The sequence below is a fragment of the Zalophus californianus genome, chromosome 6 (genome assembly GCF_009762305.2).
Source record: "Zalophus californianus isolate mZalCal1 chromosome 6, mZalCal1.pri.v2, whole genome shotgun sequence".
In the NCBI taxonomy this organism is placed as follows: Eukaryota; Metazoa; Chordata; class Mammalia; order Carnivora; family Otariidae; genus Zalophus; species Zalophus californianus.
Window position 1 is genome coordinate 14,868,758 of NC_045600.1, and position 14,579 is coordinate 14,883,336.

At 39.6% G+C, this 14,579-nt stretch overlaps 1 protein-coding gene across 7 annotated transcripts in view; it reads left to right on the plus strand.

Moving 5' to 3' along the window:
- The window catches only part of EML5 (EMAP like 5), a 168,940-nt gene that overhangs the window by 144,604 nt on the left and 9,757 nt on the right, over positions 1 to 14,579 (plus strand). For 5 of the 7 annotated variants that reach the window (XM_027572413.2, XM_027572414.2, XM_027572415.2 and 2 more), the window contains 5 exons: positions 761 to 859; positions 3,266 to 3,286; positions 10,908 to 11,081; positions 11,707 to 11,915; positions 14,149 to 14,306. In XM_027572413.2, coding sequence (XP_027428214.1) covers positions 761 to 859; positions 3,266 to 3,286; positions 10,908 to 11,081; positions 11,707 to 11,915; positions 14,149 to 14,306 — 661 coding nt within the window. Of the gene's footprint in view, positions 1 to 760; positions 860 to 3,265; positions 3,287 to 10,907; positions 11,082 to 11,706; positions 11,916 to 14,148; positions 14,307 to 14,579 lie in introns of those variants that run through there. The other 2 variants (XM_027572418.1, XM_035728270.1) reach the window with 2 other exon arrangements.

Below are 14,579 nucleotides of genomic sequence, written 5' to 3' on the forward strand. Positions count from 1 at the left end.
AAACCTTTATCATGTCCTACATGATAATGTCTAAAGTCTCTTCACTGTCAGTGCTACTAGATAAATCACATGACTTCTTTGATCAGAATTCTTGAGTACCACTGACTGCAGAATAAATACAAAGTTCAGTAGGCTGGCATTCAAAATCCTCTATCATTCTATTTCCAGTTTGCCCTTCCAGCCATATTTCTCAAATTTCTTCTTCACCTCATACTTTGACCAAATGAACCATATATATGCATACTTAATACTTTCTGGTCTTTGTACTTTTGCTTAAAGTATTTCTGTACCTGAAATGCCCTTTCCCACCCATCTTCATATTAACAAAATCTGTCATGTCAGTCCAAGAGTGCCAAATGCCCACAATAAGAAAAACTCCCCATGTACTGCATGGAGCACTGGGTGTTATACAAATGAATCGTGGATCACCACAACAAAAACTAATGATGTATGGTGATTAACACAACATAATAAAATAAAATTTAAAAAAATAAGAATTCCCATAGCCTTTGGATCTTTAACTCTCTTTTGGCACTTGATGTCTTTAGCCTTGTGTTACATGGTTTATGCCTTTCAGGACTCTAACCATTTAAAGACTTCCGAGTCATTTTTCCATCCTTATGATGATGTGCACACATTCAGTGCTCAAAAAATATGTATTAAATAAGTTAAACAGAGCAGTTTATTGTTCTGGATAAATGCATTATGCTGTTATACCTTAAAGTTTTCAGATTTAATTCTCAAATTCTTTTTTTTATAGGGACTCAGAGTTTTTATCAGGAACATAATGATGATATACTGTGCCTCACTGTAAATCAGCATCCCAAATTTATCAACATAGTGGCAACTGGCCAAGTAGGTATGTTTCTGTATTTTAAAAAGAAACAATTTTAAGTAATTGTTCAAATTAATTCAATATCCTAAAGAAAAAAAGCAAAATATATTTGTGTATCGTTCAAAATGTACAAAATTTGTATAAAAAAACACACACCCAGTTTTACTATAAATTGTTTCCAGGTACCTACCTCTCACTTTGGTTATCTTAGTTGGTGCAGACAGTTCAGAATTAATAAACTATTTTATGGTGATTGACATAGTTGGATTTAGTCCTTTAGCAGAAATTTCTGATCAGCAAAAAGGTTTAATATAGCATATTAAGTAGAAAGGAAGAACTTGAGGAGAAAATGGTAAATAAGGGGAGCCAGGAAGTAACTAGACTGACAGGGGCACAGCATCTATGGCAGCTGGGGTTGAGTAGAAAGAAGAGAGAAGCCAAGTGACCATGCTGGTAAGTCTTTCTGCCTCTTTTCTTTGGCATTGATCTAAGTTGCCAGCTGTTTTAAAACTCGTCTTGCTGTCTTCTTTTTAACTCTTTTAAAAACTCAAAGCACATCACTCTGCAAGCAAAATGATGAGAAAATAGCAGGTCTATTTTTGAACATATCCCCCCATCAATGATCACTATGAATACTACATAATAGATTTGGTCAATCAGAACTTCATAACTCTGGTGTACTTTGTAAAAATGATTGATGTCATTGGGTTGTTAGGTCTCGGTGGGCCTCAGTTGCTGAGCCAGCTTTCCAGGTGTCTTTTGTTTTGGGTAGGTTAATTTATGCTTTTAATATCTTCATTTTTCATACAAATACTAAATTGATCAATCAGAAACTTGATCTCTGGGTTGCTTAGTTCTGCAGTTACACCACTTTAGTGTTCTTCCTTTCTGTAAATTTTTTCTGTTTTTAACAAGTAGACTGATACTTTGTGCATTACATACAAAAGATTCTAATCTTTGCGTCTAGGCCTTTTTTCACTAAATTTTTAAAAATTAAAGTCTTATTTTTACTCTGCACAGAAAATGAGATAATGTTACCGTTTTGGTTATGAAAGCCTAGTTTAGTGCCTCTTGGCATATAGTTATTCAGTTCATTTTTATTAAGCTAAACTCATTTATTCAACAAATGTACTGAACATGTACCATGCATAAGGTATTGTTCTAGGTGGTGGGATACAAGCAGCTTACCAAAAAAAAGACAAAATCTCTATGTTAATGGAATTTGCATTATGTGAATAGAATTCTAGAAGGTGTGATTCTTCCGTTTCCCAGCTTTGCTCCTTCTTTTCTTTCCTCTTCTCTCTCTTTTTTAAGCAGCTTTGCTTAACATATTAGTGCTGTGGTTTTTCTCTTTTGATTAAGAAATGATGTGGTCACGAATATAATCTTTCATGAAATTTGGCCCTCTATTCCTTTCCCTATTTTATTGAGATATAATTGACATGTTACATTATATCAGTTTCAGGTGCACAACTTAATGATTCAGGATTTGCATTTGTTCCTTTTATTTTGAAAGGCAGCACTATAGGGAAATGTGGAATGGCTAATTATCTCCCCATCTCCGTCCTTCCAAGTCAAAGTCCAGGCAGTATAGAGGTGAATTTTCTATGCCTTGCCCCACCATACCCTTCCACAGAATAGATAGAGAAATTTTTTTTAATAATTTTTTTTTTTTTAAAGATTTTATTTTTACTTACCTGACAGAGAGAGACACAGCAAGAGAGGGAACACAGGCAGGGGGAGTGGGAGAGGGAGAAGCAGGCTCTCTGCCGAGCAGAGAGCCCAATGCAGGGCTCGATCCCAGGACCCTGGGATCATGACCTGAGCTGAAGGCAGATGCTTAACGACTGAGCCACCCAGGGGCGCCCCGATAGAGCAATTTTTTACTGATGGCTAATAAAGTATAAGATAGACTCAAGACCAAAGAGTGAGGGACTGTTTCTGTTCTGCACCCAAAGAGAATTGAATCAGTAGTTACTTTGCCTGCCAAGCTTGTATAATACCTGCAAAACACAAAACTGTCTAAAATGTTTATGGCTCTCTTTGTTAAAAATTATATAGGTCATAGGGGAAATATTTGCCTTTGTGGTATTTTAGCCAGTTACATTCATTTTTTTTCCCCCTTGGCTAGAATCTTGGATTCTCAGGGCCAAGCAGAGATACATTAAAACTTCAGTCTATTAACCGGGCATTTTGTAAACTAAGATATATCCAAAGATTGAACGGTCATATACATGAAATGTAAATATATATGTATAATTGAAATGAATGGCTTCACTTACAGTTTACTTAGTTTAACATAATAAAATTCATTTTGCATATGACACTTTATGATTTATGTTGAGTAAAAATTATTTTGTGATAATTGAATTTTTATAAATTTTGCTTTTATTTATGGAAAATTATTTTTCTGCTGCTTTTCCATTGTAGGTGATTTAGCAGACATGTCAGGTAAGGAAAATTCATCATTTTCGTTATATTGTTTAGTAATGATAGCCCAAATTTTTATAGAGAAATTCAATATGTGAGCCTATTTTTGGATTTTTTTTAATGAAAAATATATCATTTTAATGTCATGATGCTGGACCCTATCTGCAATAACAATAAGAGTTGTTTATTTTTAGAACTTAATATATTTTGACGTTTTTAGTGTGCCAGCACTATTGTAAGCATTTTACATGTATTACCTATGTAGTCATTGCCAGAATCCTTCATGGTAGGTATTAACTTGCCAGTATCATATAGCTGCTAAGAGTGAGGTGGGAGTAAAATTAATCTTAAATATGAATCAATAGATTATATTGCCAGAAGTAAAATTTTGTTATTTTTATATATCATTCCAATTATTGCACATACTAGATCAACAGATCACTTAAGATTTAAAAATAACTTTCTATTATTGATCTTGACCATAGCTTTGTGACTCTATAAAGCTACTAGGCAATGTGTCCGTTGTTTTTAGGTATTCACTAGGCTTTTTCAACTCAATTTTCAGTTTACCTAATATAGTAAAAATAGCAGCTTGATACAAAAATATTTCCCCATGATGTGTATCTACTTCCCTCTCCTCCAGGATAAAGCGTGATTTTGTGATTTGGTTATTAAATACAAATTTATCCAACACAACAGGCAGTGTTTTTGCTTTCTTGGTTACATTCAAGAGCAGGGGTTGGCAAACTACAGCCTTGGGGCCTAATCTGGCTCACTACCTGTTTTTGTATAACCCATGAGCTAAGTATAGTTTTTACTATGTCAGACAGCTGGGAAAAATCAAAAGAAAATTTCACAGCACATGAAAATGATATGAAATTCAAATTTCAACATCCATAGATAAAGTTTTATTGGACACATCCAGGCTCATTCAGTTATGCATGGTTTGTGGCGGCTTTTGTGCTACGTTGGCGTGTAGCAGCTGCGCCAGAGACCACACGTGACCCCTTTCTCATCGCTTCATACTGCTGCTTGGCACACTCCAAGTGCAGCAATGCCCTTGTAACGTGGCAGGTGGCAAGCTACACCACAACACTGTGTTTTGTTATCTAACCAGTGTATATCCATCATGTCAAAACAAGGCAAAAAAGGAACGTGGACTTGAAGGTTACACTTTTTTTAAAAAAAAGATTTATTTATTTGAGAGAGAGAGAGAGAGCACAGAGGGACAGTGAGAGGGAGAAGCAGACTCCCTGCTGAGCAGGGAGCCTGATGTGGGGCTTGATCCCAGGACCCTGAGATCATGACCTGAGCCGAAGGCAGACACTTAACCAACTGAGCCACCCAGGCACCCGAAGGTCACACTTGTAAGGCACAGTGAGATGTGGATTATGTTGTTATCAAATTACCTGGTAAAACGTGTTTATCCTGCAGTGACGCTGGAGCTGGGCTAAAAAAATACAATATATGGTAACATTTTCACACGAAACTTTATCACAGTATTCCCAGCTCACAGGAAACCAACAGTCAGAAAAATTGGAAAATTTAAAAGAATATATGTGAGAATCTCTCATCACAACAGAATTTCTTCACAAAAATAAAACATAAAATGATCCTGCAACTAAAGTTTCTGAATGGCTCATTTGTTAGTCAAGAGAAGCTGTTTACTGACCGTGAGTTAATTAAATCATGAAAGAGTTGAGGACGTTGGGAATACCCTCATTAGTCAATTAAGAACAAGACCCCACAAAAGGCAGATAATTCGGAATGGTTTCCCTTGGCTCTTGATGGATTGACAGATGTTGCCAGTTGCTTACTTGAGGAATCAGTGCCAACTTTGAAGTAACTGAGGAGTTGGCCTCTAAGAATAGTCTCCATGGAACAACTACAAAAGATAATATTGTCAGAGAAGTTAAAACATTAAGAAGTGGAATCTGCTAAGATATTTGATAACTGATGGTAGAAATATATGTGGAGCTGGAATAGAGAAAAGGATAGTTGGTTAAGTGTACAAAGCTGGTGAAAATTTAAGGTGTTTAAAGCCTATGGTTATTCATTGTGTTATTCATCAGGTAGTTTGTGGAAAACATTTCAGTGTATCGTGTTACTGACAACCGCAGTTTGTCATTGAGAGTCAACAGTTAATGTCATTTGTTCTCATAGAGTTAACCCTCATCAGTTCCGTGAATTTATGTTAGAAATAGAAGCTGAATATCCTGACTTGTCCTATCCACAGCAGTTCAGTGGTTTAGCAATAGTAGCATTATTGCAATTTTTGGAGCTCAGAACCAAGACTATAATTTTTCTGAATGAGAAAAGTAGTGCTGTCCATCTCTATTATGGAAAACTGAATGGCCTTGGAAATTAGTTTTTGCTACAGACTTGATAATGTTTCCTAATGAATTCCACCTGAAATTACAAGGAAACTACAATCATAGTAACAACCTGCAGTTACACTCGCAGTGAAACTTACACCTACAGGAAGCTCATTGGTGGTGGCTGACGTTGTAATCACAAGTAACACCAACCTGCTTGATATGCTTCGCATGCTCTCAAACATTAGAACAAGAAGTGAGAGTCCCATTTGTACCAAATGTATTTTCTGGTTTCAAACTACAGTTCCAACAGCACTTTTCAGATCTCGATGTAAAAGCAAAGAAAATGTCCATATTTCAAAAATTGGTTTAACTGAAACTGAAGAACTTCCACCTAATGTTTGGTTTATGGTAATTATTCTGCAATGTAATACATGCTAAAAGCCAGATAATGAAGACAAGGCCCTAATAGAATGCTCTAAATGCTTTCCAAGTGATTGATATGCTCAGTGAAGATCATGTACTTGTGAATTAATATTCAGATTTGTCAGTAACTATCTACATAAGACATTTTCAAAATTGCAATGTGTAAAATTACTACAGGCGAACATTTGCAGTTGATTTTAATGATAAAGAACTCTGACTTTGAACCTCACTTCAGTGACATTGTTATCTCCAAAAAAGAATTTCATTCTTCTCATTACATCTTTATTAAAAAAAACAAATTTACTCAGTGAATTTCATCACTAAAAATTTTATGGAAATTTGTTTTCTCTTATTACACAAGTACCTGCATAATATCTTCAATTTTGTCTCTGACCCTCTACAGAAAAAGTTTGCAGACCCTAGCTCCACAGGGAGACAGGCAATAAATAAGTAAACTTTTAAAACTAACATGATCTGAGGTGGTAATATGATAAAAACAACAAGATGATGTCAGTAAAACAAGGTGTTCGTTTTCTCAGAGGTGGTAACATTCAGTTGGACCAAGAATGATACAAAAAAAATGATAGCCAAGGGATGAACTGGGGACTCCAGGCTGAGGCCTGGTTTGTGGGTCCCAAGACCACCCATACTCAGTCATTCACTAGAAGGAGTCACAGGGAGGTAGTTAGGGCTATAGTTTCTTACAGTAATCAGCAAGGGAAAAAGACACACAGGGTAGAGTCTAGAGGCCACGGGCACAGGCTTTCTCTGTCTCCCTCACCACCCTTCCCCAAGGGTCACACACAAATCTGCTTTACCAGCAGCAGATGCAGCAGCATGAGAGCAGGGTTTTGTCCAGGGAAGCCTATTCCAGCCTTAAAGTCCAGGCTTTTTACTGGGGGCTGGTCACATAGACACAGACCAGCCACAACTACTGAAACACCCAGAAGAAAGCAGGTGTTCAGCACCCCAGGTAGACAAAACAGCTTTAAATCAACAGAGGGACAATTTCAAAAGTCAAGTTCTTACACTCTTGCAAGCAGGCCCTTCTAGTGATAGTAACTTCAGGCTTGTTTATATCAACTCTTTCCTGTGCAGGCCATAAAGGTAAATCAAGGAACAGGAAGGTCAGTATGGAGGAGTAAGGCCTCTGAGATGAACTTGGAGAAAGGGGGTAGGAATCAGCTGCACTGGGCTTTGCAGATTGTGGAGAGGAGTTTGGATTCATGCTCAGTGCAGAATCCATCATGGAGAGTGTGAAGCAAGGGAGTGAGGTGATCTAATTTATACTTTGAGAAGATCACTCTGCACTATTAAGGATGTAGAGGGGAAAGAGATGTAATCAGAAAGTTAGGAGGCTGTTATACTAGTCCAAGCAAAAGGCATTTTTAACTGGGGGTGGTAGGAATAAAAATGGAGAGAACTAGACAAAGATGGGATGTATTTTGGAGGTAAAGCCAGTGATCCTTTCTGAAGAATTGGATGTGAGGGTGGGGTAACAGAAAGTGAGGAACCAAGGCTGTTAATTTTTTACTTGGGCAGCAGCCTCAGTGAGATGGGAGAATACTTCCGGAGAAAGAATTGGCAACAAGAAACTATTCACAGACATAAAGATTGAAGGGAAGGCAAGAAGACTGGTGGGTTTGGCCGGGGGGGGAGGGGGGGCGGATAGGAGGCTCTGTTTTCTTCATTTCAATAGCTGAGAGTGAGGAGGTGGTAAAGAAGGTGGGTAAAATTTTGAAATTGTCACTTTGGAACGTGGGAGAGTAAATATATATTAGAAAATATGTGGTATAATTACCATTTGAATACGTGTCTTCTGGGTAGACAGTAAGGAGACATCTTTTGTCTGATAAAGCTTTTTCAGTGTACCTAAGACAGTGCTAAGAATTTGACATTTTCATCCTTAAGGGGATTCAAAGAGAACTCTCCAACCCCCCCGACCCCCCATCATAGTTACCATTTGTCACAATAGGCAGTTGTCCATCAATACCTTAGCGGTCTTCCATATGCCCTCTGTGACAGAAAATAAGGAAATTTATTAGCCCTAAGGTTGGTTGCATGTGGTCAGAAAAGGGCTGCCAGTACCAGTTAGAGTTACATGCTTCTTTGCTTTCATTTAGTGGGAAAAAGGATAAAAACCCTTTTCACAACCATGAGCTAAAAGTTCATGGTTCCTTCCTTTTAGCCTGATTGAGTCCTTTTAAGACCCAAAGCAAACCCTGTACTAAGAAGACACCTGGGGAATACCATGTGCTGATTGGCTAAATCTGGGTCACTGAACTAAATCACTCTGCTGGAGGTGGGGAGTGGGGAGTGGTGGGGAACGGAGCATCAGGGGTTAGGGTGCAGGGGAGGTTGTCACAAGAGCATTAGACTAATCAATTGAGCAAGCAGTATCTTTCCCCAATAGGCGTCTCTGTACTAGAGACTTTTTTTTTTTAATTTCTAAATTTGTTTACAGATCTTTTCTATTTTTATTTCATTTTTAAAGCAGAAGTTCAAAAGGTTTTGGCTGTTGTACAAAACTGTGCAGTCACCACCCAAATCAATATGTAGAACGTTTCTATCACAAGCTCCCATGTGACCCTTCTAGTCGTTCTTAGAGTTTAAGAATGCTTATAAAAAGTCAGTGGCAGGGGCGCCTGGGTGGCTCGGTTGGTTGGGTGTCTGCCTTCGGCTCAGGTCATGGTCCTGGGACCCGGGGATCAAGCCATACATGGGGCTCCTTCCTTGCTCAGTGGGGAGCCTGCCTCTCCCCCTGCTGTGCCCCCTGCTTGGGCGCACTCGCTCTCTGTCAAATAAATAAATAAAATCTTTTAAAAAGTCAGTGGCAGGGGCGCCTGGGTGGCTCGGTTAAGCGTCTTCTGCCTTCAGCTCAGGTCATGCTCTCGGGGTCCTGGGATCGAGCCCCACATCAGGCTCCCTTTTTAGTGGGGAGTCTGCCTCTCTTTCTCCCTCTGCTCCGTCCCCGGCTTGTTCTCTCTCTCAAATAAATAATCTTAAAAACAACAACAAAAAAAAACAGTGGGATTGATTTTCCGGAGATGGGAGCAAGGGCAGAAACAGATCGTGAGGACAGCACAGCTCTGTGGCTCTGCCCGCTCCGAGGTGCGCGCCTCGGGAGAACACGTGGGCCTGGGAGTGGGGCCGGGGTGTGTCCGCTCTAACAGGCCTGGCCCCGGGTGGCTCCCATCAGCCCATCAGCTGGTGGCCCGTAGGGAGGGGAAGAGCCAGAGCAGGACCTGTGTCACTCCAGGATCATGAATGACCATTTTGAATCGTAGGAGAAATTAAAACGCACTTAATGAACATAATTTAATCTTTCTTCAGTAAGTTAGAAAGGCCTTGAAAATTTGTAGTGATTTAAATCTTAAATCCTGTTACTGATACAAGTTCAGAACAGTCTGAATATTAGCAATCCCATGACATGGTCCTACCTGTACGTTTTAAAACCTAAATTTCAGGTATACACTCCTTACCATCTCATTTAACTTTCTACGAAAGCTTGAAAAGCTCAGTAATTCAACTTAAGATTACTTGCTAGCTAAATTTTAGATAAATGAAAGTCTTTGTAATTTGTGACATATGAAATTTGGAGACAAAACTGAGTGATGTTTCTTGAAAGTCCATTATCTACCTCATCACATTTAGGCAAATAAAGTATATGGATTGCTGAGAGGTGCTTTTTGTGAACATGTAAAAATGTTGTTTATATTATAGAAGACCTATATAATATTTATTACTGGCAAAAAATTATAGACTGATCTAGTATGTTTTTTTTCAAATTTTTATTTAAATTATAGTTAACATACAGTGTAATACTGGTTTCAGGAGGAGAATTTAGCAATTCATCACTTACATACAACACCGGGTGCTCATCCCAACAAGCTCCCTCCTTAATACCTATCACCCATTTAGCCCATCCCCCACCTCCCTTCCTTCCATCAACCCTCAGTTTGTTCTCTGTCATTAAGAGTCTATTATGGTTTGCTTCCCTTTTTTTTTTTCCCCTTTCCAAATGTCCATCTGTTTTGTTTCTTTCACATAGGAGTGAAATCATATGGTATTTGTCTTTCTCTGACTGATGTTTTGCTAAGCATAACACTCTTTAGGCCCATCCACAGCATTACATAAGGCAAGATTTTGTTCTTTTTGATGGCTGAGTAATATTCCATTGTGTATATATACACCACATCTTTATCCATTCATCAGTTGATGGACATTTGGGCTCTTTCCATAGTTTCCGAGGCTACTGTTTATGCTGCTGCACTTATTAAGTTTGCCAGTTCTTCATATCCTTTGACTTTTATTGGATAAGGGACATTCTAGTTTCAGTCCAGTACTTAAGTTTATTATGTTCAGTTTTTCACACAAAAATACCCTATTTTATTATATGGTAAACTGTTTTTTAATTTATTTGAGAGAGAGAGAGTGCACACAATTTTTTAATTGCGGTATAGTTGACACACAATGTTGCATGAGTTTCAGGTGTCCAGCATCATGATTGGACAAGGGTGTGCATTCTGCGTTCACCACGAGTGTGGCTGCCACGTGTGACCATGCTTGCGCTGCCGTCCCGGTTCGGCCACCTCTGTTCCCCGTGGCTTATTCCTAACCCGGAGCCTGTCTCTCCCACTCCCTTCCCGCGCCCCTCTCCTCCCCCTCTTTCCCATCCCCCACCACCCTGCCCTCTGGCAGCCATCAGCTCTTTGTGTTTATGAGTCTGTTTCATTTCTTTTTTTTTTTTAATTTAGTCTTAGTTTTGAGCTATTTTTTATTAAGTACATAGCCTTTCTTTGGTACATACTTTTCCATGTTTCAGAAAATATGCATCAGCTGTAGAAATGGAAACATTTGTAATAGGCATATTACAACTTTTGGATTTTATCTTTATTTAGCTACAGCTCCTTCCATCCACATCTGGGATGCGGTGAACAAGCAGACTTTATCTATCCTGAGATGCTACCATTCAAAGGGAGTGTGTTCAGTCAGCTTCAGTGCTACTGGAAAACTCTTGCTGTCTGTGGGGCTGGACCCAGAACATACTATTACCATTTGGAGATGGCAGGAAGGTAGGATTCTTTTTCCTTTTGTAATTTAAAAAAAAAAAAAAAGAATACTAGGGTAATATGAGTTCTCTAGTATTTGCCTTAACTTGGTGAGTGAAATCATTTTTCATTTCAGCCCTATACAGTACACAGTTGATGTTACTGTTGGTATGTTCCACTTTAAAAACTCAATGAAAGAAGCTCACAAAACGTAAATTAGTGAAAGTTATTAATACTATATATGATTCGCTGCTATTTCCTTTCATATGTAAGTCTCTTTGCCAGTTATTTGGTTGGTTATGGAGGGTCTTAGTCAAGAATGGAAATGAAGTATATTGTAAGTGACAACATCAATAGGGTAATATTACTTATATTTTAGACAAAACTTTTCAGTTATATAGCTGCTATAAAAAGTGAAGTTCACAGAGCCACAGAGAATGATTTCTAAAATCTGGAATGGCCCTTCAGTGATAATAAAGCTCCCATTAATACACATATCCCTTGAGAAAATATGTCCAAAGGACTCTCTGCACAGGTCCTGTGATTGCTAGGTAGCTGTGCGAGGGACATACCCCCTCATAAATATTTGTTTTTTGAACTATATATTGTGAATAACTGTCAACCTTGTTAATTTTGTTGTCTGTATCAGGTACCAAAATCGCCAGCAGAGCTGGCCACAACCAGCGTATTTTTGTGGCTGAATTCCGACCAGATTCAGATTCCCAGTTTGTCTCTGTGGGAGTCAAACACGTGAAGTTCTGGACACTGGCAGGAAGGGCTCTTCTTAGCAAAAAAGGGCTCCTGAGCACAGTGGAGGATGCGCGGATGCAGACCATGCTCGCTGTTGCATTTGGTGCAGTATGTCTCTTAAAATGCGTGTGCTAGCGTATCTCGGAATTACAGAAATTGGACTACTTTGAATTTTCTTACTTTAGATAGATAAGCCACCATACGCTGTCCTGTGGATTGTGACCCACTGATCATTACAGATGTCCTGGTCAATGCATACATTTCCCCTTTCAGACTCTGAGACTTTCAGAAATCAGGGAGTGGGAAAGAAAATTAATGAGGGTGAAGGATTGTAATGAAACGTTTGAGTCCTTGGGCCACTGCTATTCTTAAAAGCCTTCATTAATTTTGTAACTGTCACCCTAAAATTCCTAAAATTTCTATCCTCCTAGTAGTTCCCCATAATCCTAAAGATTTGTCAGAATACAGAAAGATGAATCAAGAAATGTAATTTTCAACTATTTAAGGTGGTACTGGGGTTGAGGATTTCCTTTGCTTTCTATCATCGTAACGCACTGCTTAGCACATAGTTGGAAGTACTCTGGGCCAGTGCCTCTCTCTCCGCTCGCCCTGCTCACCCAGCTCACTCCAAGGAGGAAGGAGAACACAATTCCTGGCCTTCACAGAGAGTGTTTGAGAGAGCCATTCCCTCCCCTCCCCCATCCCATCTGGGCTGGCGGTTCATGATCCACATCTCTCTCCTTTAATACCCTTTGCCCTCCAGGCTTTTTAAAAAATCCTTGGGTGCATCAAAAACCTAAGTGGATTTCTTTACTGTTTACGTGGGTATGGAATGTGAAGAAAATTATACTTTTAGAACCTTTAAGCACACGTTTTTGAGAAAAAGACCATTGAAAACGTTGGTTGTACCATGTCAGACTTCCATTAAACATTTTGGGCATTCTTTATAGAAGACCAGTAATTCCTTTCTAGAAGAAGAACTCACACATTCAAATGCTTCTGGCATTTAATTTGTCCGTGTAGATTAAATTTCTTCGTGTATAAAAGTTCTTACGTAGCCAGTTGCCCATGCCTGATAGAAAATACACTGAAGACTAAAATATTAGTCACAATTGGCTGATGTTTGAAGCAGCAGTGCGATCAGAGTGTTTTGTTATGTAGCCAGATGGGTTGATGTCCAGCTTAGGCCTTTTTGAACATCATCTTTGCCGAGGGGCTGTAAAAGCAAGGGAAGTAAAATACTGAAGCATTCACATACTAATTGCAGATAAGGCATGGATTAGTGATGCTTCTAGATGACAAATATAATTATTGTTATCCAAATATAAGGTACAGAGAAGATGCATAAATGCTGCAGAATTCGAAGTCACATTAAATTGTTGTTGGGAGGGGCCCTCGCGGCTCAGTCGGTGGAGTGGGCGACTCTTGATCTCCAGGTTGGGAGTTCAAGCTGCACCTTGTGGGTAGAGATGACTTAAAAAAAAGTTGTTGTAGGGAAAAACATACGGACCATATAGTGTTCTCAGAAAGATTAAAATCTTTGTTTTGTTGTAACTGAAAACTGACTTTCCTCCTGGTTCTCTCCATATTGTTTCTGGTGAAAGATCTTGTACCAGTTGCTCCAAAAGTGAAGCTAAGATGGATGAAAATAGCACATGATACAGAATTTAATTTCTCCAGTCTCCGCATAAATGAACTAGATCGCTAGGATTGCAGTTCTCAGTGATCTAAAGCGCTATTACTTTTGGTACCTTATCAAATTTATTTTGTATTGCATTGACTTTGCTTTTGATTTTAAGAAGTTATGGCCAACATTAATTTCATATATAACTTCATGAATTAGTGAAACCTAAAAATTCCCACAGCTTTGCTCTATTTATAAATCCTGTAGTTTTACCTTCTGTGACAAAATACTTCACAAGCCTAGTGAAAAGTTCTTTTCACTTCCTACTCCTGCTCCTCTTTTACTCTCCGTGACTAATGACCTCAAGTTACTTCTCGGGCAGCTGAAGGGAGGCAGCCCAAAGGGATGATATGAACCAGAATGATAATATTGTAGAACTGGAAGGGACCTTGGAGCCTGAGCTCCCTAATTTTACACATGAAAAATTGGATCCTCCTAGAGGTTACGGGTCTTGTCCCAGGTTAGTCCGGGGAACGTGCAGCAGAGCCGCACCGCAGGCCCCGGCAAAGCCAGTCGGAGTTTCCTGGCTCGGGGCGCCCGGCTCCCCGCGCTGGGCCGTGTGGGAGGTAGGCCCCCCTTACCGTAGAGAGTTGCGTCTGTTTCGTCTCTATTTGAACTTTTGATGAGTTTATCTCCCCCTTCCCCACTCCTTTTCAGAATAACTTGACGTTTACAGGTGCCGTCAGTGGAGATGTGTGTGTGTGGAGAGATCACATATTGTGTAGGATTGTGGCCAGAGCTCACAACGGGCCCGTGTTCGCCATGTACACCACGCTTCGGGACGGCCTGGTCGTGACCGGCGGCAAGGAGAGGCCGTGAGTCCTGATCCCCTGCATGGCCTCCCTGCGCGCCTGCGCGTTGGTCGGCCCGCGGTTTGCCGCTCGGTAGTCTAGTTCTTTCTGGGCTCCGCCGATTCTCCCCTCTGCACTTCCTCCTCCTCTGCTTCGCCATTATTGCCTCTTATGTGCCTTCTTGTTGCTTCTTACGTTCTGGTCTTAAGCCACTTGCAGTTGTTTTCATACTGTAGAGGAGCCTAGACCCCAGCAGTCAGGGTGAGACTTTCTCTGAGGTAGTTGTGATGCAGGTAG